Source organism: Rhagoletis pomonella, unplaced genomic scaffold (assembly GCF_013731165.1).
Source record: "Rhagoletis pomonella isolate Grant_MI unplaced genomic scaffold, Rhpom_1.0 Rhpom_scaffold_00004, whole genome shotgun sequence".
NCBI classification, from domain to species: Eukaryota; Metazoa; Arthropoda; class Insecta; order Diptera; family Tephritidae; genus Rhagoletis; species Rhagoletis pomonella.
In genome coordinates this window covers 24,734,417-24,761,643 of record NW_023458558.1, presented here as the reverse complement: position 1 = coordinate 24,761,643, position 27,227 = coordinate 24,734,417, and the positions used below count along the sequence as shown (strand labels likewise).

The following is a 27,227-nucleotide window of genomic DNA, read 5'->3' as shown; positions in this document are numbered from 1 at the left end:
AGTACATTACAAAATTACAATTTTTTTAGAATTGTTTTGCGAATGCAGTCTTGGTATGGAACGCCCCATATATATGTAGCTAGAAAAAGAAACTTTCCTCAGATATTGTACGATAGATTTGTAATTCAGTCCTAGTGTGGCCAAGTCAAACAAAATTATTTTAAAACTGCTTTTGGAGTAGTTAAGAAATAGTTCGCTAAAGGTCAGTCCTTTCGTAAGACAAACTACCCACTAATATCTACACAAAGTTGCGCCATTTGGACAGTTTGCTATTTTTGGCAACGTCTGCTCCAATGCCTCGCTGGCTAATATTATTTTATGGTGTCCGAAACAAATAAAAAAACGGAAATTGTTTTTAAGCGTAGATGACCTCAGAATTTGTGATTAGCTAACAATGTCAGCAGAGCTCAATTGGGCTCCAAATACAGACATACAAACCAAATACAAACAACCAAACTAGGTATCTTCCTTACACTCCTTCTGCACTGAGCCAAAAGCACTATGGTTTTTTCAACCAAGTTATGGTTTAAATTTTTCATGGTCAATAAGCCGATTGTAAGAAATGTCATTCAAGTTTGCGCGATACATTATTTTTTTCTGTTTTTGTGGTTTTTATTGATTACTAACTTTTAGTTAGTTCTGTGAAGTGCAGAACCAAAATAAACGACGAAGAAACTTGATTCAAGTTGAACATTTGAAGACTCATTTATAAAGCAGCTTTAGCTGAGTGTGTAGCGATGCTTGCTGTTACTTGCCAGAGGCAATATGTTAAAATGATAATAAAAATTTTTATTTTGTATCTCCGAATTATGGAAAAGCATCTGTGAAGTGCAGAACATGTACGCATTCAAACAAAAAATCGCCAACCAAAAGTTTGGTTAATACAAACAAAATTGTGGTTAATATTACCAAATTATTGTTGAAAATATCAACCAAGTTACCATTGTTAATATTAACCAAAAATCACGTTGATTCCTTTTCAAGTTTGAATTCGGTAATATTAAGCAATTTTTGGTTGATTTTTCTCACAGTATAATACACATACATACACACATACATATATACACGCGAGTAGTCAAGTCAGATTCGGCCAATAATTAAGATGTGCTTCTAATTTTCGACAACTTGTACAAAGTTTCATTTGCCCATCAGCGCGTCGTAGCATTTAACAAGAAAGTTTGCAGACATCCTATCCGGCTTGTCAAGAATGCCTATTCAGCAGGGTAATCTGCTGAGGAATTGTAATTTTGCAAACCAACGCAATTCTTGATGAGTTTCGAGTTTACAAACTATGTATTTCGAGCTGTGGACGAAGTAGATTCATTTGGGAAAAGATTAGCTTGATCGTATATGGCAGACGAAATCGCTTTTAATTGTTATTTACTTGCATAGAAATTGGCTATTTGTAATATTTGTTTTATCCTAAGGGAAATCGATTGGAAAGTGCTTGCCGTTGAAGCAGCAAAGTTTTTGTGCATTTGAATTACGCAAATAAATTGGGGAAAATTATATTTTGTTTTGCTACAGAAATCACAAAAGCATTGTTGTAAGCTTGTGGCTATTCTTAGCACACATATTTGTATGTATGCTTTGAAACTTTTACCAACTTTTGATTGAATGCTTTCTTGGTACATTTGATTTAATTTAATATGAACTGCAAATTCATAAGCATCTTATTTTGTCGAATTTCGGAATAATCCTGGTCAACTTTTTGATCTCGGTAGAATATTCTGTTATTTCTATTTAAATAATGTCAACCCAAATAGTGTGTCTACCTTACGATTAATCCCAGACTAATTACAGACTATTGGTAAATCTGATACTTCGGTGATTCCTGTGGGAAACTTGTTCATCTTCTTTATTGGCGGTGTAATCGCTTAAGCGATTTTGGTCGAGTTCACGCCAGTTTTTGCTCTTCTGTGCCAACAACGCCAATTGCCAAATGCCAAGGGAAGCCAAGTCCTTCTCCACTTGCGCTTTTCATCGCAGTATGGGCCTCCCTCTTCCTCTCATATACTTCGTAACAAATTCTTTTTCTTTTATATATTAAAGTAGTTTATTCAATTGAAGTCAGAAAAGCATAAAAAAGTGAACCGCATTAAACGGTCTAAATACGTACTAAAAATATGAATGCCGTTCTCTTTTTTTTTGAAAAAAACTCTTTTTTGGACATATGCAATCAAAAATGTTGACCTTTCTTCTCTAGACTCTCCTCCATGAAAAAATGTTCAGTCTGGTGTCATCAATACCACTTACAATTGGTCTCAAGAAATGGCACTTTCATATCATATGCAAATCGGAATTCATTGAAAACTTGAATACGCTTAATAGACGCCAAAAGCCGTAAATGACGAATTTCTTGCTGCTTTATCAGTCCAAATGTTTTACCGAACTTTTACTATCCCCGTTGTATAGATACTTACGGCAGCTTTTGAGTGCTATACGTATTTTGACAGAAATAGTCGTTGAATACTTGTTTCATTTGCTAAATAAAGAGCAAAATCGAGTCACGTAAAATACTGCTCATCAACGAAGGAGCAGCACTTACCTTAGCTGATACCAAAAACATTAAAATTTCAAAGCAGTCAGCAGCAAAGAGGCATTATTATGGGTGCTTATATAAATATGTAAATATCCAATTTGTATATATCAATAATGGGTTGAAGATAATAAAGTGCTGAATATAAGCAAATATGCATATGCTCTCACAGTCTATTCAATCTAAACATACATACATAAGAGAAATTACAATTTCGGGAAGTAAGAACTTGAATAAAACCGAAAGTAAATTAAAGTTAATTAAACCCCTGCTGCGCTATGTACATATGTATGTGTACATATTCATTTTTTTTTAGTCTTCATACACGCAGCCGTTGAAAGGGCTGAGACTCACATTCAGATTATGTAGAAGTGCATACTCACTGTACGTGTGTACATACATATTTACACATGTTTACTTACGCCGCAGCACGCAGACAATGTAATGTATACAAAACAAACAGTAAACATACATCAACATTGTACATCCTTTACCTTCATCTCATGCATCAATATATGTAAATATGAGCTGGTACACAGCTGGTTGCACTCGGTAGGGAAACGCACTAGTTCCTAACTGGTTCGGTTCTAAGAAATTTAGAACTGTAACTAGGACGCTTTAATTAAACTAATAAATAGTGGTTTTGTTAAAAAAAAACTAGGTTTTTTTTTTGTAACTAAAGTATTACCTAACCGTATAATCATACGTAGTTTTATTCAATCGCCCACAGTTTTCCTTAAAAATTTACTGAAGTTATTACGCACGCGTACTTTAACTTACCAAAATATGCTTCTGAGAAATTATTATTGATATTAAAACGTGTTGCGAAAATAGCAAACGTAAATCGATTTCGAATAAAGTTAGTTTGTACACTCCTTTTTATTGAAAATCCCTAAATCTAAAATATGAAAAAAAATGTCTTACTACAACGCCTACAACTCGTAAAAAATATGGGCCCGATCATTAAGTGTAATGGCATTTTGTTAAATATTTGTTTATTGATATATTTTAGTTAGATAATGCACCGTTACTAATTATGGTGGAAAACTCAGTATTTCGGTGACATTGTTTTACAAAACATTTTGGGCCCAAATGCTACTACATATGATCCGGTTTTGATTTAAATCGCTATGCGTATTTTCTTCTACTTACGAAAACTACAACCTCCACATATATACATATATAACTTCTTCGTTGTGCAAATGAGCAATGCTTTCAACAAAAAAGTTTGTCGAGAATCAGCGGTAAATCTTAGCTAATTCAAACTTGGAATTTATCTATGAAAATTTAATAAACTACAAAGTAACTAACAAAAATCAGGAAGAAGGATGGACTATAGTTTTTATAAAAGTACAAAAAAGTGTAAAAATTTATTTACTTAGACTGAGCAGAGTTTATACGCGATTATTCGTATAGAAATTTTGGTGGCCGCTGATTTATATTTATAAGGAACTTCAGTCATATTTTCGCTAAGTTTTTTAATTATTTAATGAAACTTTAAAGTTTCTTATTTTGCTTACAAATGTAACCATTACATTCCAAAAAACCTGAGTTTCTTTTTGTCGTTAAATTTAATTTTATATTCTCAGTTAAATATTTTTGAGTTTCAATAAGCTTTTTTTATTTAAACTAGGAGTGTTACTGCCAAAAATTTTACCATTTTTCAAGTTTTTTTAAGAGCCTCGCAGAAGTTGTCTAACTTTGCACGTCGTTTAACTTATAAGGTACAAAATTACTTACAGGAAAATCTCCTACTTTGGAACCAAAACGTGAATACAATTTTTTATATCTCTAAATGTCTTGGGGAGGCTTTGACAAGACTTGGAGGTGACCCGATATATGTACTTCAGTATGTCGATAAATTTCGGTAATTCTATACATTTCGATGATTTCGAAAACACAAAAATCCTATAACTCAACAAATTCGATAACAAAGCTAATTTCGATAAGTCCCGATAAATTTCGATAACTGTGCGTTTCAATGACTCGGTAGCTAACAAATTGAAATTTTTATGAGCCTCGCATGTCGCTCTCGTCTGAGATCATTTCTTTTAAGAAATATTTTATTTTGCGCAATGCTTAGAGAAGGAAACTGCTTTGTGTATATTAATGAGCTGATTGAGCGTCTAACACCTCTGAAACAACACACAGAGTGCTTATTCTTATTTAAGTTTTTGTTAAGAATTTATGTCACTTAACTCAAAATTAAAAACGAATTAAAATTTAAAAGCCAATTTCACGAAAGCAATTTAAGTGAAAAATGATTTTAATTTTTTTGATTATATATGGAAAGGGACAGAAAATAAAAATTCATTTTCCATTTAAACCGGCTGAAAAAGTACTAAAATTTGAATAATTGCCACTCAAATAAATCTGGTCGAATGCAGCCTAAATTTAATTTACATGGTTTATCAACGTTTTACTCTAATCTACCGATATGTGGTTTTACAAAGAAAAAAAAATAAAATTTTGTAGGAGTATCACATTTCGCTGCTTTCGGACTGGTGCCGATCTATGTAGTTACTATCAGACTGGTTCGTTTTTGGCAATCAAGAACTAGTGCTGAACTAGAATATGGATTCACTAATTCGGATTTTCCCTATGTGCTCATTATGTATGAATGCATATGTGTGTTTGAATGCCGACACAGAACGTGTTACCAAATAGAGTAGCAGCAACACAAAAGGCGTCAGCCAGACATCAACGGCACAAAGTGAAAATCTCAAATTTGATTTGAATGCTGCGGTGGCAAACACAAACACAGTTCTTGAGCAGCACACATACATATGTACACACGCAGGCCCATACCCATGCATATACATATACCCACAAATAAATAATACCTATAGCGCATATAGTAAATGATGTGCGATTATAAGTGCTTTGCAAGCAATCAGTCGACTTACCCCACAACATGACAGGCTGCTTGCTTTTCGTCAATCCTTTAACAGCTAGTTGTGCTTGTGGTGGTATGTGGATGTGAGCGTTTGAACCTCAGCATGCCCGTTAGCGTCTAAAGAGGCTTTGTTAACGTTAAATATCCGTAAATATCCGCATTTGCAAGCAGAAGTGCTGCCATGCTGCCACTACTTACTTGCCTCATATCCACCTCTATGTGTAAGTATGTAAGTGCGGTTGGTTCATGTGGAACATCTAACAAATTAACTGCAGCTTTGGGTACTCATAGTGCGGCGATTGCCACATTTTCAGCGCCCAACTATGAATTTAAGTTTTACAAATATACATACATACATACATATATACCTTTGAATGATGTTGTATAAATTTTGTTTCAATTGAAAACATACATATGTTTGTGTGTGTGTGTGTGTGTGTAATTTTGTTTACTTTTGGTAGCATTTTATAAATTACGCAGCTTACATTATTTCCCTTTTTTGATACATTTTATTTAAATGCGAATTTGTATAGCTTTTGCATTGCTTACCTTTGGACTTACCTTTCAAATAGCGGTAATTAAATTGCAGCAAGAGTAAGCCGCAAGTTGTGTACTTTTGTTCAGTGCTTTAATTGAATGAAATGTAGTTTAAAAAATCGCTGAATCAACTCAAAAAAATTTATGAAAAACAAAATTTAGCTACTTCCCAGAGTGCCTTCTGTACTCTTCTTAAATTGCTTCTTTCCTCCTAGTGTTCTCTTGTGTGTTATTGGAGCCACACATGATGGGTACATTCCAAGGCATATGAAATAGGTAGTAGCATTATAAAAACAACAGTATTTTGTTTTTGTTTCTGGTCTCTAAAGTGTCAAAAAATAGTCCCTTAAAAAAATAGTAATATTGAAATAAAACAGTTGTACTTCTTTCTTTATTTCTGAACTTTTTTGCTTCTAGAAGGCTGGGCCAATAACATTGTAGGCAAAATCGTATGTTTTGAAATGATACAAAAAAATCACCGAAATACGTAAACTTAACTTTGAGTCTTCGATTGCAAATCTGTATTTTGTTTTTCTAGATCAGTTGATTTTCCCAAAATATTTTCATCTTTATGGAAAAATGGTTAGAATATTATGCCCGGTTGTACCAATCAATTTTAAATTTAAATTTATCAGCCTGTTAAACATTAAAAGGACACAATTTTGTTCGGAAAATTTTTCATTTTAAATTTTCACGCTGATTTATTTTTTGAATTGAAAAATTTATTAGTGAAACTGGGGATAATTTTTTGTAACTTTTTTCATTCATAATAAAATATGTTCTTTTATAACAAAAAAAAAGCTGCTAATGAAGAAAATCAATTGAAATGAAAATGCTTAACAATGAAATACCATGACCAGGAGTGAATGTTACTCATACGCCATGTACACTGGCGACAGAAATAATAGACTCGTCGTACTTTTAAGTATTTTTGCTATATTTCATTAGTTTATGTTTTTATGTTTCATATTTTTTTATAAAAGCCTATGTAGTTATACAACAAACACCATATAAATCCGCTATTCAAACTTTGCAAAAAAACTCGACAAATTTTACCTAGGGTTTTATAAAAAAATATTAAACATAAAATAAACTAAAGAAATATAGCCGAAAATTCTTAAAAGTACGACGAGTCTATTATCTCTGCCACCAGTGTATGTACTTGGCCATAATCGTGCCTGGCGTATGAGTAACATTTTCCATTTTAATGTTTGATTTTTTTTTTACTCACAATGTAAACTTAAAACGAAAATAGCTTGGAAAAGTTACATGATCTAGAAAAACGGTAACGGTATACCGATCAGTAATCTACGACTCAAAGTAAAGTATACTTGTCTCGGCGTTTTTTATATCATTTTAGCGTTCCTACAGTGTTTGCGCTAACTCTGTCTCGGTAGTTAAAAAACTCGAACAGTTCATAACTTCGTCTTCTTCGGTATCCGAACAGGGCCGTAACTTCCCAAAGCCTTTTGATCTTTGGACAATTTCGAGTCCACTTTTCTGCGTCATATAAAGTAACGGGCATGATGAGGGACTATTGGCGAAGTTTTTGTTCGCTGAAAGACGGATGGCAAAATCTGTTACTAATTTACCCATCTTCGTTCGTATACGAACCACCCACGGTCTTGAAACCATTTCATTGGTGCCTTGTTTTCTTTCTTTTCCTGTCTGTCAGCATCTCAAACACTTTGCATTCATGTCTTTCTGCCTCTTGTTTCGACCTTTCCTTCCCTGGAAAGAGGAGATTAGGAGATGGATACCCGCTGCTCATTTATACACAATCAATTAGAAGTTTCCGGTTTAAAAAGGGTTGAGAGTTGATTGCGAAATTTTCCGGTCGTCTATTGGGACTGCAGCTTCTTGACGTCGCAATGCCTGCCGCACGTTTTTCATTGAACAGTAACGCTTGCAGACCTCAGCTGATCCGATTCGATATTGGCTCCTCCATTCTAACAGAATGCACGTTAAGACCGCTGGAAGCGTATTTTCCGTTTATGAGAAATTTATGAATTTAGTTTTTCGTTCTTTGATCATTGGGCAAACAATTGGCTTTGTGTGTGCTGGCGGTCCGTGTAGCGGCTAGTATGAGACTCTGTCCGATGGCGGCAATGTTTTCATGACAGCTGAATTTTTCGACTGTTTGGCCATACTTATTATATGCCAGCCTTATCTAGCTCTACGCAACAGACGCGGGCGGGCAGCGCTCAAATGAGGCTTCGTGGAGGGAACCTAGTGATGGCGCGCAGCGTTTCGACTATATGGACGCAGGTGGAAATAAACTATAGTTAACTTTCCATTCCCAAAAACAATAAACGTTATACTTCAAGATTACATAGGTGTTAATATTTATTTTCACGCAATGTTTGATGTGATTTTTTCATTGTTCGAAAAATTCGTTTCGCCAAATTATGAAAAGCAAGCTGAAAATTGAAAAATTAAGAGAGTCGAAAATTACATACATTTGTAAAGTAGTGTGAAAATTTGTAATTATATGCTGGGAAACTACATGAAATTTGCTAAAACACGCGTCTAATTTCAAGACCTAATCGGTACTCACACTTTTTTTTTACTAATAATTTTTAGCATCTGCATTTCCAAGTCAATTTTTTGATAACAAAAAATATGAAAATACCACTTAAATGATAAATACCTTCACCTGAATATTCCATGACAATTAATGAATTGATTACTCTTGAAAAAGAAACACCTCCTTTAATTTGTTTAGCGCTAAAGCCTACTAAACTGATTAGTCGATATCGCGCGATTCTAGTATTTCATTCCGAATGTACAATTCAAGAAATCGTACACCTAATTTATGCGCTTTCTAATGGCAGCCATATTAGCTGTCACACCAGAATGCATCTGCAAATCGTTACACCCTAAAACGAATGACAAAACTTTCTACCTTTGGCTAATGAAGACAAAAGATTGCCAGAAGCGATCAGATACAGATAACAGATCACCGACGATATCCTGGATTGCGGTGATGTCATCCAGCAAAGCAACTGGTGGTCCCTCATTCAATTCATAAGCTAGGGTTGTCAGCACATAACAAACTCTTTCGCCTCAGTAAAAAATACTTTGGTGAAATTTAAGTTAGATATGAAAAAAAAATGCAAACGCACGCAGCAGCGCTACTACATATTACTTTACGAACAGCTGTAAGCTTTACCTTATGTTACTTTAAATATGTGTGGGTGTGTAAAATTTTAGATCAGAATCATCACTATACATACAATAAACATATGTACGTCTAACGAAAAGAAGAGGGAATAGAAGAATAATAATAAATAGAATACGCATAGTATATTAAGTGAATGATACATTTTGTCCCCCACTGAAATGCGTAGTGCAATAAAAGCTCGCGGCGTTATTCACCCACACAACGGCACAGACATTGTCGTACGTACTACATACTATGTAGATAGAATGTTAGAGGATATGCACTGCGACCTTAGGTCTATTGTGCACACACACTATGTAAGTTTTAAGGCTTTCACTGCTTTGAAACAAAACGCTAACTCCCAATTCAATCGCTTTGCTCCCAATAGCATCGCTATCACGCTTTCACAAATTTTACGATTTAAGGCGATTTTTCTACCGCAAAGCCCTTTTTGTATGTATGTACATATGTACATAACTATCGTATTTAGCGAAATAGAAAAAGCCAAAATGATGAGTAATTTGTTACGACAAATGGGAATATTTTTGTATTCAGGCAAAAGCTTGTAACTTGTCTATTTAGATAGCCTAGGGCGGACGGGTACTTTAATAGAAAGTGAGTGGGCCTTTACACGCTTTATCAAGCGAAGCGTTTTGACGTAAAAGCATATTAGCTGGGGCAGGGGCGCACCCAGGAATATATTTTGGGAGGGGTTTATACTTCTGAAAATTCGCGCTTCAGATAAAATGATCATTAAAGTACATTTATGCAAGTTTTATGTACAGTATGTAATAAATAAATAAACTTTTTGAAGTTTCATAAATTGCATTTATTTATATAAAATTAGCAAAAAACTCAAACATTTGTAACCGACTTCGAAATAGGGGTAGGTTATCAATTCGTCGGAATAGTATGCTAACGCATAACTTTGGACCTCGTAAACCGATTTCAATAATTCTTAATTTTTTTATCAGAACGATGGTACCTCAAGGCTCTTCCCGTAATTTGAAATTACTTGTTTAATATAAAGTTCTATAAACACAAGATGCGCTCAACTTGCAAAAGTAATAAAAAAATTAAAAAAAAAGAGTTTTAATGATCATTTTCCTCGATATCTGGTTTCTGGTTTTCGAATGAGATGGTGATTTTTTACGATTGCCTAATTTTTTTGATATTTCGAATACCGAGAAAATTAAATGAACTTGAATTTTCGTTATGTGGGCAAATTAAATCTTCGAATCCTTGTTAAGGACATATCAGTTGTAAACTCTTTTAGGCTCAGTAAGTGAGTATGCATTGCATATTTTTAGGTTTCATTCGCAGTTAAACTTTTAAGAGCTCTCAAAAAAACCAAAAATTCATATAAAATGGCGCACAAGAAATGGAATAGGAATTTTCTTCCATCAAACTTTCTTTAATCAATTTGCATCTCTCAAGAAAAAAATGCTCGTATATTTATTTCTTCAAGAAAATTTACAGCAAAAGCAAAGTGCTTTATAATAAAAAATATTTCTTGTGATTTTTCTTAAGAGCTGGCTTTAGGATACAGTTTGTATTTCAGGTTATTAGCTTTAGGGGGGGGGTGTGAACCCCAAAACCCACCCCTTGTGTGCGCTGATGATCTGGGGTGTTCACATGAATCGACGTTTACTTAAAAAAGTACAAGTATATTGAGTTTGAATTCCCCTTGCCATGTTTATGCAAAGAATCAGTGAATCCTATCTGCTTCTAGTCGTTGCTTCTATATTAAAATAAATACTTCAATATCAGCAAAATTCACCCTGAAATTTTGCCATTTCATATTTGCAATCCACTGCTTTTCTGCTGCCCGTAGCATACACAGAGTTGAAAACTTCGTCCCCGAAATTATTTGGAGTTTTCTCTTGACTTGTGATATGCAACAAAACCTTCTCTCTCAAAGTCAAAGCTTAAGCGTAGCCAGATAGAATATCCTACACTCGCCCGACTGGAAGATATGCAGTTTCAGTACTGGTATTGTACATCTACGAGAGCTCAGCCATGAGATACTACTTCGCACTCGGTTGCAAGAGCCTCGCTGGCGATAACAGGGCCACTAAGCCATGAAGGGCACAGTAGGTGAAGTTGTAGTTTGAGAAGCGCAGCTTGCATATATTTCCACTTCACTACCACGTTAGAATCTCTGCATACAGGAAATGGAGCTTGTATATAAAAATTTAAAATCTATATCTGCCAACGAATAGTGAGTTCTTCTGCTTATGCTTGCAAAATTTTAAAATATCTTTAATAAAAACAGTTTTTCTTTTTTAATAATTCACCTCTAGCTTCCCATTACTCAGATGCTTATATGAGCATACTTTGCAGGTACATATATAAATAAGGTTGCTAAAATTTGTAGTTTTAATACATATTTTTTCTTCTCTGTGCCAAAAGCCCCAACAGCAATTTTCAAACGTACTTAATATTTATTTTTAATTTTACAAGCAAGCAGTTAGTGCTGCATTTTTTCTATTTGTGCAGCACGTATGTTTGTATGTGCACTGCTGTACCTGCAAATGTGCAGCAATGCAGAAAAATATTTTCACAGTTTGTAAAACATAATTTTTGCTCCACCTATGTATGTATGTATGTATAAACTGTGACTGTTAGCTGAACTGTGAACTATAGAAAACGTGTGAAAATGGCGTGAAATGGAAACTACTTTGCAGAAGTGACAAACATTTATGGAAATTATAAATATTTTGACATTTATGGAGATCATAAATATTTATTTACACATTGTCATTTAAGTACTTATATATAGCACATACATATGTAAAATCGTATACTTTTTGTAACTCAAAATTTGTACAAGTAATAATATTTGTATACTAAATTTTAATGTTAGTATTTTAAAATATTCACCATCCATTAACAAAAACTCTGTGCACATACATATGTACACATACTTACAGGATTACATACATACCCAGTCGTACTTGGTTGCTTCCAAAATGTACTTAGAGCACGGTTTCTTTTTCCACTCAGAAGTACTAATTCCAAACACATGAAGTCTTTAATTCGCCTTTTACAGGCGTGAAACAACGCAATAACGGTTCTTCAAGAAGGTAATTTCGCATGGGGTGGCTGTTGTTGGTTTGGAATTTTTTAGTGTTTTTTAAACCTTGTTCGCACTTATTTGTCGAAGTCCAAGCATTACAAAACGCTGTTTCTAGCAGTGAAGTTTTCACTGCCTACAGAGTTTTAGCCTTCCCTTATGGTATATATATATATATCCAATATGCATATATAGCTGAGATCAAACTCATTAAAATTTCGATAATAGACCGAAGGATAACGAAGGTTTCATTTTGCTGGAGTATAGCCTAGTTCTCGAATCGAATGCTAACCTATTGTACATTCGTTATCGAAGATGAGACTCGAAGAAACGGTTGGTTTTCCAATAGTTTTCGAATTGTTAACCAAGCCCAATGTTTATTGGGTTATTATAATGAGAAGAAAGCAGATCCAAGGCAGCTTAGCTATTTTGATGTGGCTGTATACTATTCGTAATAATACTTACAACGGTCTTCTTGTATTGCGGAACTCCACACAACACAGCAACAGGTTTTCTTCTCTTCATCTGGCCAATGGAAAACACTAATTGCTCCAATTTTGCTTCCAAATTTCTTATAGTCCTTGATATAGGCGTTTATTTCGGTGATGACCTCTTTTACCATAGCGCTCCATTTGTTCCGGTTTGATAACATTAAATAGTCGCAGGTGACTAAATCTAGAAAATAAATATGTGGCTATTGCGGCTGTTATGAAACAGTGGAACTCTCGTTTGAAGTGATCACATGGTTGGGCATGGGGCGCGCAAATCTTCTTCATGTCCAATTATTAATGCTGTACCTATTCCTACATCCTCTGCCATTATACGCATTTGATTCGAGATTTCTGCGATAGCAACCTCTTTGAAGCAACGGAATTCGGTAAAGCACTTATTTGCCATTGAAAACGTTTTGTATACACTGAACCAAAAATCCATCTCTGAATCAAAGAAAAACTTTCCCAGTTGCCTACGTATTGTGCTAAGTTCGTCTTGTGAATTCTTGTTGCTTTTTTCCACTATTTCATTTCGTTAAGCCAACTACAGTCAAACGCAGCTATTCCAATGCTATTTAAACTTGATCATGTGGTTGTTGGTTTTTATTAATAATTCTATTATTAGAATGTGTAGGCAACTGACGGAGCCAGTGGGATCGTCGGTTCGAATCCTACTGAAAGAAGTCTGATGAGGAAATGTGGTGATTTCCGCAATAGATATCACTTCTACCCTTTTTATTTGACAACTCATTATTTCGTATTCATCCACCGATTTTGTTTTTTATCATTGACTTGCTCTTTTTGTTACAGAACACTAAAGCCTGTTCTGTACAAATGCAAAAATTTGGTACAGAACCTGTTATTTTTTAAAGTTATCTTCTGTTAAAGTTTGATTTTTTTCACCTTTTCATTCAAAAATAAAAAAAAAAGCTGGAATGATTAATTAATTTGTCAGAAACTATAAGCCCTATCAGTAAGTCGTATATATACGGTTTATAGAGAATTTCATTGGCCTTCATTTTCCGTATTTTATATTAAGATTTTGAAATTGGTTCGTAAGATATACGTGATTCAAATGAACCAATTTTTGCTTTAAGCTGAAAAATTAACTAGGAGTTGCATAGTGGCGTTTGGAGAACAAAAACCAAATTTAAATTTGTGAAGCAGTGCAATTAAACATGAATTACCTAGGGTTTCGAGCATGTTCAAACGCATGCACACCATGCACAACATTCTAGCCTCAATTGCAAATTGAATTAAAATTTAATTATTTTAATAAATTTTAATTATGAAGGTATCAATTTTTCGCTTAACCGACCAACATATTTGTAGGTAAAATGTGCATTTCATCATCATCAACCGACATCCGGCTGTGACATTATTCGATTCGATTTATTATTAATGTACAAATTTCCATTTAATTTGAAGAGTTTTCGTGCGCCGATGCTGAATAATTGATATGGTGTGCAATATTATTAAAGTGTCACACACGAATTCCCAAAATTTTCGCTTTAGTTACTTGATCACACTAATAAACAATGAGCGCTTGCACAAATGTATGTACATACATAATTCATGTAATTTTGCGCACACACACATACACACACAAATAACGGGTGATTTTTTTGAGGTTAGGATTTTCATGCATTAGTATTTGACAGATCACGTGGGATTTCAGACATGGTGTCAAAGAGAAAGATGCTCAGTATGCTTTGAAATTTCATCATGAATAGACTTACTAACGAGCAACGCTTGCAAATCATTGAATTTTATTACCAAAATCAGTGTTCGGTTCGAAATTTTCGAAATTCGAGAATTTTGTTCAGCGATGAGGCTCATTTCTGGTTGAATGGCTTCGTAAATAAGCAAAATTGCCGCATTTGGAGTGAAGAGCAACCAGAAGCCGTTCAAGAACTGCCCATGCATCCCGAAAAATGCACTGTTTGGTGTGGTTTGTACGCTGGTGGAATCATTGGACCGTATTTTTTCAAAGATGCTGTTGGACGCAACGTTACGGTGAATGGCGATCGCTATCGTTCGATGCTAACAAACTTTTTGTTGCCAAAAATGGAAGAACTGAACTTGGTTGACATGTGGTTTCAACAAGATGGCGCTACATGCCACACAGCTCGCGATTCTATGGCCATTTTGAGGGAAAACTTCGGAGAACAATTCATCTCAAGAAATGGACCGGTAAGTTGGCCACCAAGATCATGCGATTTGACGCCTTTAGACTATTTTTTGTGGGGCTACGTCAAGTCTAAAGTCTACAGAAATAAGCCAGCAACTATTCCAGCTTTGGAAGACAACATTTCCGAAGAAATTCGGGCTATTCCGGCCGAAATGCTCGAAAAAGTTGCCCAAAATTGGACTTTCCGAATGGACCACCTAAGACGCAGCCGCGGTCAACATTTAAATGAAATTATCTTCAAAAAGTAAATGTCATGGACCAATCTAACGTTTCAAATAAAGAACCGATGAGATTTTGCAAATTTTATGCGTTTTTTTTTTAAAAAAAAGTTATCAAGCTCTTAAAAAATCACCCGTTAAATAATTACATAATGTCAAACTCAAAACAATAGAAGCCTTTGTTTCTGCGTAAATACTTACATATATACATTTGTATGTACATATGTGTGTAAATGTTAATATTTGTTTACATAATTACACACATATATACATATGTAATAGCATTCGCCAAAATCTGCCTCTAAGTGATTATAATAAATAATTTTGGAATTAATTAAGTGAATCGTATGATTTTATCCTAGTCAGCATTGCATTTGTAAGTATTTATTAATGTGCCTAACTAAATTGAAAAGGTCAACAGTGCGTATGAGCGATTAATAGCTACAACAAGCTAACTATCAAAAATGAATTGAAGATTAGCAATCAAAGGATGCATACCTGCTTCCATGTAATAGTATACCTATTTAAAACGAAATTGAATGGTATCTTTAACAGTGTATTATATAGCATTTTCAGTTTAAATGACACTTTCTTTTTTGATTTACTCTGAATCCGATGTTACTCCTCTTTACGGTCAAGGCATATTGAAGTTATAGCAGTAAAAGAGCTGCTTTGATTTTTTCCAATTTATATATTTGGAGTTTAAACTGCCAAAGTTTGTATATATATATATTTCTTCATTTTCATAGCGGTAAAGAAACCGGTTTTGGCATTTTAAAAACAAAAATGCAATTCACGCAGCCTGTTGCTCTTCTTCTGCTGTTCAATGGCTCAAATTAAACATGAGTAAAAATTACACGCTTAAAACAAATGGATCCAAATTCCACGAAAGCAAAAAGAGTTTGCAACATATTCACCAAAAAGTTCTTTTTCATTCCACTGTGAATTCGAACCGTTACCGAGTATTTCCTCAGGAGCAGTTAAATAAAATTGAATGCAGGCCAGAGTTGCAATAATGCAGGAATCCTTAAAACACAAGAAATAAGAGATATGTTCAATAATAAGGAACCAGAGTGCCAGTTACTGTCGAAATTCGACAGTTTTTCTAGTTTTTGAGAACCTTGGAGAGGGTTTCTTACTTAACACGTATTTAGCAAAACTTGTAAGGTGCAAAGTAACACCTACTGAAAAATTTTCTGCTGTGGAACTAAAACGTGACTACAATTTTTTATATCTTTGAAGCTCTTTGGAGGATTTCGGCAGGACTTGGAATTGAGTCGATACATTCCAGTTTATCGATAATTTTCAAATATGTATCAAACATATCGATAACTCGATGAATTTCAAAAACACTAAAATCAGTCACTCACTCACTAACAAACTTTCACATTTTAGGCAAAGAGTCGGCGGAGGCTATCTAGTAAGAAGGATCTACAAATTAAAAATGCACTACTTTACTACTTACCTACAAATGTTATATGTAGTAAAAAATAACTAAAAGGGCGTGCCGCGAGCTATTACCCATTTCGATTCTAGTAAACCATTTTAAGCTGTACATCATTTTTTTTTCATTTTTAACTAAGTTAGGCTACTCTACTTTGCTTTGTATTTACTATGAATAGATTTATGAACGTTGCATATGTTAGCTCCCTTTAGGTCCGCGAACTGGTTCATTATGTACTCCTCAACATTTTTTCCTCAGGGTTGCCAGATACGTGAATTCCCACACGATTTTTTGTACAAACTCACTAACATTGTTCTTTGAACGCTCTTAGCATTTTTCTAAGCATTTTACTTATTTAAATAGTAGTTTCGTTCCCCAACTTTTCTGTAGCCTGTAAAACTGTCAAACAGCAAAAATACTCTCAGAGAAAGAGAAAATCCAAAAAGTACGAGAACGCTTTTTGGGTAACAGTTAAAACTGTAAAATACACTGTAGGCACCATTTTTTCACATACACAGGCAAATTAACAAAAATACTTCCAAAACTTGATAATTCATCACCGCAATATATTTAAAACTTACTTATGCTTTTGTTTATTCAACTTTCAATTCATTTTGACAACATTGGACAGCTGATGTTATGACACTTTACCAGATTTTAGGAGCAAATTATCTCCGGGTAAAATCTTGTAGTTTCTGACAATGATAGGACCGATTTGACTCTCCCATTCCTCCCCTACGTTGCACAACTACTACTTATGTAACTCAACAGCAACAAAAATTAACAGTTCATTGCCTCTTCAACTAAAAAATATGACCCCGGGAACTCTCCATACAACTACACAAGAGAAGCTGTCATCCGAAAAATACCTGTTTTATCTGGCAACCGCATGCACCTGTTGTACTATGTAGCTTACATGTTCCGCGCGCCTTGTTGTATGTTACAACAAAAAGTATTAAGTATGCAGTTTGGCATACATGTTTTTTAAGTAAGTGTGTGTTTGTGCGGCTCTCATGTCCGTTGATGAAAAACACATCGCAGTAATTTATTATGCATTGTCTCATATCTGCATGCAGACGAAATTATAAGTGGCCTGCAGGAAATATTACGTGAACAGACTACAGACCAACGGTGTGCGAAAAAATTTCACGGCAACGACTTCATTAAAAATTTTAATATTTCTATTGAAAATATAGGAAAAGTTTAAAAGGCAACAAAGTCTAAGTGGTAGAAGTTATAGCAGCTATTTCGGAGATCACCACATCTCCTCATCAGACTTCGGCCTTTTGGAGCTGGCTGTTGGTCAGGTGTTGATCGTTGGACATCAGTTTGTGCTTTACATTATGGGGGAATGTTCAACGGTACATGCATAACCATTGACAAAATAAATTACTATTTAGAATTGTATCGCCTTAAATAAAATATGTATATATTGCTCCATGGGCTCTGCATTCTTAGATATTTATGTGAATAAATGTGTACATAGTTATGTTGACATATATGTATGTACATATCAGCTTTCGGCTGGCTTGTTTCGACTATTGTTTCATTAATTATTTACACAGTGTAATTCAAAATGGGCCATGCCGGCGTTGCCCCAGATGGAAGTACGTAATTTTCGAACTATGCAAATATACAGTGGACTAGATTAATTTTTCTATTGATTTAAAAACGAAATACTTCAAAGGTGAGGAAGTACTTAATATTTTAAATCATTTAGCTCAAATTACAATAGAAGAGTATATTCATTTTTTCATAATTCATGGAAATTTCCACTCCCTTTAAGTCTTATAAAATACTTACATACATATGCACTAATTTCAAATTTACAGGCCAATTCGGGCTAAGACAGTTGCAAGCCTTTTGTAAGGCAATTCAAAGAGGGTAGGCAAGATAGTTTGAAAGATTTTGTTTATTCTGGCACGAAAGTCTTACAAAAAAGCACGCTATCCAACTTTCATAGTGAGATGCCGTTATGTTAGAAAGCACTTCCGCATGTTCCAAATGGACATCTATGTATATCCAGTGAGAAAAGCACTGGCATTGCATTCGAGAGCTCTGCCAGCGGATTTTTTTTCTTTTGTTAATTTGATTGCATTTTATGATTTAGATTTTGTTTTAAAAAGAAAAAAAATTATAATCGAATTTTTAACCGACTTCACAAAAAGGAGAAAGGTTGTCAATTCGTCGGAATCGTTTTTTTTTTAAGAGTTTGGTTTAAATCCGATCATCGGATCATGAAGAAATTAACGATAATCTTCAATTTTTATAGGAGAATCGGAGTCGGTTTTGTTTTAGATTAAAAATTACTTGCTGTAAATTTATTTGATGTATTTTTTTATTTTTGAACTAATTTTCTTTTCTTTTTAATTTTAATTTCATTTGGTTTTTAAATTTTCTTTTAAAAATAGAATTTTTTACTTTTTCTTTAATTTTTGGATATTTTATATATGTTTGCTGAATTTTGTATTTCCAACATTTAATCTTCTTTTAATTTTGAGTTTTTTTTTATAAATTTTGTTTTTAACTTCATTTAATTTTTAGGAATTTAGTTTGTTCTTTTGTTGCAATTAAATTTTTTACTATTTATTTTCATTGCATTTATTTTTATGAACTTATTTTATTTTTTCAACAATATTATCGGGCTTGAGGCCGTTTTTTAATGAAAACTAGTGTGGAAAAACAACCACAGTTTATAAGGCGAACTTAGCGCCGAGGATAGGCTACTGGCTAAACCAGCTGGGGTCGCTTGATCGAAACCCACTGAAGAAGTCTGATGAGGAGATGTAGTGATCTCCGAAATATTTAGTTATCACTTTTTTATTATTGTTATTGTTGTTTTTCCATAATAGTTTTCATAAAAAAAACGGCCTTAAGCTCAACAAAATTGTTGAATATAATTGTTATAAGGCCATAAACAACAAAAACAAATAACTTATTTTATTTATTCTTGTATTGACTTTTATTGTTTTAATTCACTTTGCTTTTGATATTTAGATATAATTCTTTTAAAAGGAATTTTTTTATTGCATTTATTGTTTTAAAAGGATTTTTTTAACTCCATTTAATTTTAACGACGGCTTTTTAATTTAACTTGTGTTTTGTTCATTTAATTTTCTTATAATTTTTAGATTTTACTGTTCAAAAAGATTTTTTTTATTGCATATAATTTTTGGGATCATATTATTTTATTTTAGTTAGAATTTCTTTTAAGATTTAGTTTTTTAGATTCATTTCATTTTTGCCACTTTTTTAATTTAACTTCATTCTTCATTTAATTTGCTTATAATTTTTAGATTTTATTGCTTAAAACAGAAAGTTGTGTAATGTCACATAATTTTTAGGATCTCATTATTTAATTTCAATTTAATTTTTGCTTTCTTCAATTAAAACTTCTTTTAATTTCATTGACTTATGTAATCTTTTTTTATTTACTTTGTTTTTCTCATAGCATTTTCTTCTATTTTTTTTAATTACACTTAATTCTTATAATCTTATTTATCATTTTATTTCAATCAAATTTTGTCTTTCTTCAATTAGACTTTCTTTTAATTTCATTAAATTTTTTTAACAATATTTATTTAATTTGTGTTTCATCAATTAATTTTATTTTACTCGCTTGAAAAAAAAAGTTTTTTGATTATCATTTATCTTTTAGGAACTTATTATTTTATGTCAATTAGATTTTTTCTTGTTATTTTAATTTATTTTTAATTATTAATTGATATTAATTAATTTTAAGTTTTTAGAAAATTTTTTTTATAAATTTTTTATTTTGTTTATAATTTAATATTGTTTCAATTATTCTTAGTTGCCAGAATTGACAATTGCCTTAATAAAGTCTTTTATCTTTCCAAAGAGAGAATTGCCCTGCTAAGAGAATGTATAGCAATACTTTTTACAGTTTTACAAGACTGGAAAAAATACGATCACAGTTGAAACAATACTTCAAAGCCTGACACTGTATTTAATTGCATTATTTTCGTTCGAACGTGCATTACACAAGCGATGCAAGTACCTATAGGTACATGTATATTCATACAAATATACCTGCATGTATACCTGCACATACACACACATACATATGTATTAAACAAATGAAATTTGAAAACCTCTGTAAGCGTAGCTTTTGGTCTACTCGGTTACACGTTGACAGCCAGCAATGTAATACACCCCGCTGCGGGCTAAATCACACATACACACATACATAATGACATGAAATATTAGACTACTCTGCTTTGTTAATTAAATATTTGACATAGGTGCTTAATGCAATTTTTGTAGTGAAAAAAACCCATACCAATTTGGCGAAGTAGCGCTTTTATTTGGAAAATGTACACAATTTCTATATTAAATGTCAGCAGCTTTTGAAGATTTTCCGAAATTATACAGATGACTACTTAAAAATTACCTAAATCTAGAAACGCTTTTACGAAACAGGGTTTGAAGAACACGTTTGCTTATTATAGTCAAATTTCTGTCTAAAATTACTAATCTCATGCTGGTCAATATTTTAAAATAATGCCAGACTAGGCAAAAAGAATGTAAAATTTGATTTGAAAACCCCAAGGGAATTTTGCTCCACTACAGCACGGTTTTTTGAGTTTTATCTACAGTGATATGGAAGCCTAAAATTAAAGTTATTAAAATGGGCTACCTTGTCACCAATTTTTTTTAATAAGGTCGAATCAAATAAATTTTAAACATAAATAAATTTAGTCTGCTACGAAGTATGTTACAAAGACAAACAATTTCACGTTGGGTTGTTCTGATTATAAAATAGATAAAATTCTATCTGCATAAAGTATACAAGCGTCATCTACCTACTTATTACATACTTACCTGGTTAACACAAATCCGAGGTAGAAGCTCGGGTTAAACACAACGACCGCTTTCTCGATCACATGTTATGTGTATGATATCGATAACGATGTTTAAGAGTTGGTGATAACCAGACCATGAACAACCGGCTTTTAACCTTCAATATTTTATTTTTGCTTTTAATTGGAGGCAAAAAAAAACACTTAAGGCTCAGTTATGCACACTTTGCACTGCTATGCCATCTTTACATATGTAATGCTGTGCGCTGCATAACCGCTTAAACGCAAAGCTCATTTAACAGATTCCTTATGTGACAACTCTCACACAACGCCATTTAAACCTCTACTTACCATCAAATTATGACTTAAGATACTTTTATTACATGGCAGTTGAGAAGTGCAAAATTTCATAAAGGAAATTTTTGCACATGCAGCAGTGCAAAGGTACGCATTTAGGCGCCCAGCTTTATCAGTCGCATCTAAACACCAGGGGAAAAGAGATGCTGACATTGCATTGTAGGTCGTCGAAGTCAATCAAATGAAAGACGAGCTACCTCACGTGCAAACCACTCGGATGACAAGCGAGCGAGCAAAACTGAAAATGGTTCGAGAGTGACTGAAAATGTAAAGAAACTCATATAAGTTTTCTCAATTTCATAGTTCCATTTTATTAGGCTAAGCCACAGCAAGGCACTGCCGGGAAACTCTGGTATTTACATATATATATACATATTGTCTTGCGATTTTTGTATGATTTTAATAAAAACTGATGTCTAAGTTTCTAATAATTTCAAATATTGCATGTTTGTGGTATTAATATTGACTAGTTTATCCAGACATTGCCTATTTAAGAATATCTACATACCTACCTATTTGTCGCATGTGAATGTTTCTGTCGTCTAATAATAATTATTATTTATTTCGTCTGTACGTAATGCTCGTGGAATGTGTATGAAAACAAAAGTAAAAGTCTTAACTTATTCAAAAACCCTTTGAAACTTCAATGATTCAACAACCAACCCTTTCCCATTGTGTTTTCTTTTCACCGCGCTCGTATTTATTTTACCAACCATATACAAAAAAAAAATATCCAAAATTCAAATAAATAGTGCACCAATACCAATCAATCCAATACCACAACAACAACCAGCACAACACAATCGTCAACTGGTAGTGAAGGCAGCATTGAAGAGTTCAATGAGGAAGAACTCGCAGATGTGCAAGAAGTTGAAGAAGAATATGACGAAGAACAACACAGCAAGCGGGAGAAGGAAGAAGAGCTACGAGTTGCATACAAAGAAAACGGCCAATACCAAACTGAAGACGCCACTTGTGGCGCAGAAGTAAATGCTTATAACAATGAATTCAATTTGAATGATGATTTGCAGCCAATATCGCCAGCCGATAGCGGCAACGGCAACGGCAACGGCTACAATAACTACAACAGCAGCAATGAAGCCTTGGAAGCAGCTAACACAAACGTCGACGATTGTAACTGTGATTCCCTTACGGCAAATTATAATCTGGATAATTGCAATGTCAACAACAATGCCAATAGCAGCAATAGCAGCAATGCAAATGTCATTGCGAATGCTTTGAATATAGATACCGACACGAATAACACATTGCCCACGAACAACCCCCGCACAACCAGCAACAACACGTCCCCATCCAATTGTAGTGCCCCGAATGTCAATTCGACGCTTAATCGCAATCGGTTCAATAATTCGCATTCACATCTAAATTCGAATCAAAATCAAAATCTCAATTCCGATTCGAATCCAAATTTCTTAGCACAAAGCCGGAATCAAAATTTAATGCAAAATTCGAATATAAATGCGAATGTGAATGTGAGCGCACTTCAAAATCAAATGCATCCAAACATTTCCTCGAGTCTAGAGATAATTCTTTCACCAATTATACAGAGTAGTCGACGGTAAGTTATCCCTAAAAATTAAGTGGAAATGTATGTTTATTTACATATAATTCGTACTCGTATGTATATTTTCGTATTGTTCCAAAATCGTACATATGTATGTATGTAATTATATGGCAATCACTTACACATGTTTATATTGACATATGTACAATTATTAAATTTTATTCGAATTAAATAAAAGTTATATTTAGTTTTAGAAAAGGTTTCAAACGTAATATAATAGTATTTAGTAGTTATGCAGCCCTACTGTTAAATAAAATGTTCGATCATCTTTTAAAGTTAATTTCGTTATCTTGCAGTTGGAGTATATTTCGAGTAAAACCTTTTGAAACATAATGCAAATATTTGCATGCTTAGCATAAAATCGCTTAAATACCAATTAATGGATTTTTAAAAGAATTTATAAAAAAAACACTAGATATTATACACACCATTCCAATATTAGCACTTGCATACATTTACAGTACTCTGCATTAGTCCTGCCATATTTGTATTCGAACCTCAAAAATTCTTTATTTTTCAAAACACTCCAACCTTAGTATTACCTTCCAAACATACACACAAGTATTTATTTGTAAGCCATCAAGAGTATACTCGGAATAAATTATCAATCAATAGAATTGCAATCAGTCGGGCCGCCTAATAATTAATTTCAAATCTGCATAATAAAGATATTTTATAAGCTCGAAATTTTTGTAGAGATACATTTACACATAAGGCCAAAATAGGCAAAACAAACAAGAATTTATTTAAACAAAAATTTCGTAAAAAAATTTAACAAATTATCAGTTGAGGACGTTCCCACAACTTAGATGGTAGATCCAACAGCCTGAATAAGGCCTTCGGAATGGCCCTAACCAAGATCTGTCCCTGTACGTATGTTAATAAGGGTCGCACCCCTTGGTAGACTGAGAACCACACAGAGCTCCGGAAGCAAGTAAGGAAATCTTTCAACTAGGGTTACAAAAGTCAGGTCTGAGAATTACGCAAAATTAACTTAAGCAAATATTAAAAGGCGATCTGGTAGAATGCTTAGCAGAGAGCACTCTCAGTCAACGTACAAGTCTATAAAAAAAACTTGGATGATTCATTGATAAAGTCGGCTGGGGAATCAATAGGTATCCCTCTGAATACACCATTGGCAGGTGCAGGGTCAACCACGTGAAAAACGTTGCCGTCAGCTATTCATGAACACTCTCCAAGGACCTCTTGGCGGAGCTATTGGAGAGGGAAAATATAAAATTTGCTACTTTTAGTTTCTCACCCTTAAAATCACCGGGTATGGACGGAATATTAATAATGATGACTCAAGAAGGGTAAACGACGATTATTACGATACTCGTTGCACTTATTAAAGGCTACTTAATACTGAAGCGTGTTCCGCTAAGCTGGAGGAAGATTAAAGCAATTTTTATTCGCAATGTATTTGGGAGACTGCTGGACATTAAAATAAACTGAATCAATGTCGAATGTTGTGAAAATCTTTTAGTTTGTGATAGGCTTGTCTGATCTGTTCTTTTAGTGTAAATAAAACGACGTTATTTCACTTACGGCCCAACGTTTCGCTAATCTTCTTAGCATCTTCAGGGGCGTGTTTATTTTATTATATAAAATTCGTCAATGTTGTAGATAGAACGCCTACTTAGCAAACTATATCTGTAAGATATTCTTTATACGACATAGGAGACTAAGACCGAAATTTGTGAAGTGGATGTATACCGCCATCATAAAAACTCCTCAAACCAATGGCACAGTGGTCTGTATGCAAACATTATAATGTAGATAAACTAAATAGGTAGCTAAAAAAGATCAGTGGGGGCAGAAATAACGGGCACATTAAGGTCCTGCTCTATAGAGGCATTAAACAAAATTTTACACTTTATCCCCATTGATCTCCACCTAAAAGAAGTGGAATGAAATCTGCAGTCAGAGCAGAAAATCAGACAATTTGGAACTAGGCAATTCAGGCACGGAACGATCATCAACGTAATACAATCACGACAAACGGTCGAATATATGGTACCTCACCTCAGCTTCAAAAATATACTAGTAAGAGTCCCATCCAAAGCAGAGCCGAATGGCCGATAAAGAGACAATCTCCCTCTAAAATTCGAGGCTGTCACAATAGGATTCTCCTTGGAGTCGTTCAAAGAGAAATTGGTTTGCATTTTCGTGGACTGGCAAGGAGAAGGGGGTCGGTCATAAAGACTTGCAAAAAAAAGGAACTCTGGCCTAGCTATAGCATGCCCAAGACACTTGAGCTGCTTAACAGATCAAGGGCAGCAGTATATAGAATTATAGCAAGCATTACCGGCCACTGGCAGAGATAATGGTGCTCCCATATAATATAACTAAACTAAAATTTACAAAAAAAAATAATATTTTTAAATCAGTGAGAAAGGCTGCACTCGTTGGTGGTGGCAGTGGATAAAAATGCCAGTTGGAGAGGGATTTGGCATCAGTTGGCATTTCCAATTGGCGTCAGTTAGCACAGAAGAGACACGAATAGCCAACATATAAGATACCACACAGCTTCATGTGTAAATAAGTTTTGTCTTTGTTAGCTTCTATTTTCCAATTTCAGATTTTCAAAGAACAAATAGCATCGAAGAAAGTCCACATATCGAGCCCTAACCACGAAAATTATGTATATATATATATTTTTTTTTTTTTAAACTTACTCTCTGATGCAGATGCTCCAGATCAGTAGTCATCGCCGGTTTCAACAGCAATTTAAATGATGAAAATGATTTCTTACTCTCTGTCTATTTCCATATAAAATTCGAAAAATTAAAATCATTTTTTACTTAAATTACCTATCATATCTCATTCGAAGTTAAGATTTTCAGATGGCGCGCCTATTAAAAATTTATTTTCTTTAAATATTTATAGAGTATCTCTGTGTATACATAGCATCGATACATGTATGCGCGCCAGTGCGGTTGTTTGTACTGTTTTCCCAAATTTATTGAACCGGTACCCATTTTTACATTTGCTGCTAAATATATTTAAAAGTTGTCAGCAAAATTTCGAGAAAGTTTTTATAAGTCAAACAGTACAAACGAGGATAGGATCATAAAGCACAACAATAATTTGCAAAATTAATGACAAATGCAAAACTCATGAAAGCAGCAAAAATGCGAAGCAAACAGACAGCAGCAAATGAATTGAAATAAAAAGCAATAAATGGCAAAAATAAAACAAACAAATAAGTTGCAAATGTTTGTATAATGTATAAAATATTAATATTCATGAAAGCTGGAAAAGTTTTGGCCATAAAAAACGCCAGCATGCGGGAGCAAAAAAGTTTGACGCAGAGTGGATATTGAACGAAGATGTGCCTGCAAATCGAAAGAACAAAGTGTTTTGCAACAGTGCGAGAACTGCCAACGCCACATGGCCTAAAACGCAAGAACAAATAAGGAAATCATACAACATAAATATGTACGTACATATACAGATGCACATACAAATGAGAAAGCAAAAACAAATTAACAAGAAAACGACAATAACACCAAAGGGAAATGTAGATTTCCGCGCGCACTAAAATATATTTGTATAAAGTATATATGTACATATTTACGTACATATATTTATTTGCGCAAGGGATTTCGCGAATTTCGCAGTTTCCACCGAGCCGTTTGCCTATCTATACGGCCAGCCTGGCAAGCCGCCTGATTGTCTGTTTAATGCATGAGAAAGTAAAAAGCTTTGCAAATATTTATAACGTTTGCACTTGCGCGCGCACACACACCCACACACACACACATATTTGTTTAGTATAAGTACATTTATATTTACATTGACTCAGAAAAAGAGACATAACAATTTTTGGCGAATATCAAATGGAGTCGACATACAAAAAAAAAACAAAAACAATACACAATCAACTTTCAATTCCAATTTCGTTGGT

The 27,227-nt window shown here is 33.8% G+C and overlaps 1 protein-coding gene across 4 annotated transcripts in view; it reads left to right on the top strand.

The window, feature by feature from the left end:
• LOC118737315 (uncharacterized protein DDB_G0283357) overlaps positions 1 to 27,227 on the top strand; it is a 289,535-nt gene that overhangs the window by 246,595 nt on the left and 15,713 nt on the right. For all 4 annotated transcript variants that reach the window (XM_036467744.1, XM_036467745.1, XM_036467746.1 and 1 more), the window contains one exon: positions 22,485 to 23,311. In XM_036467744.1, coding sequence (XP_036323637.1) covers positions 22,485 to 23,311 — 827 coding nt within the window. The remainder of the gene's footprint in view (positions 1 to 22,484; positions 23,312 to 27,227) is intronic.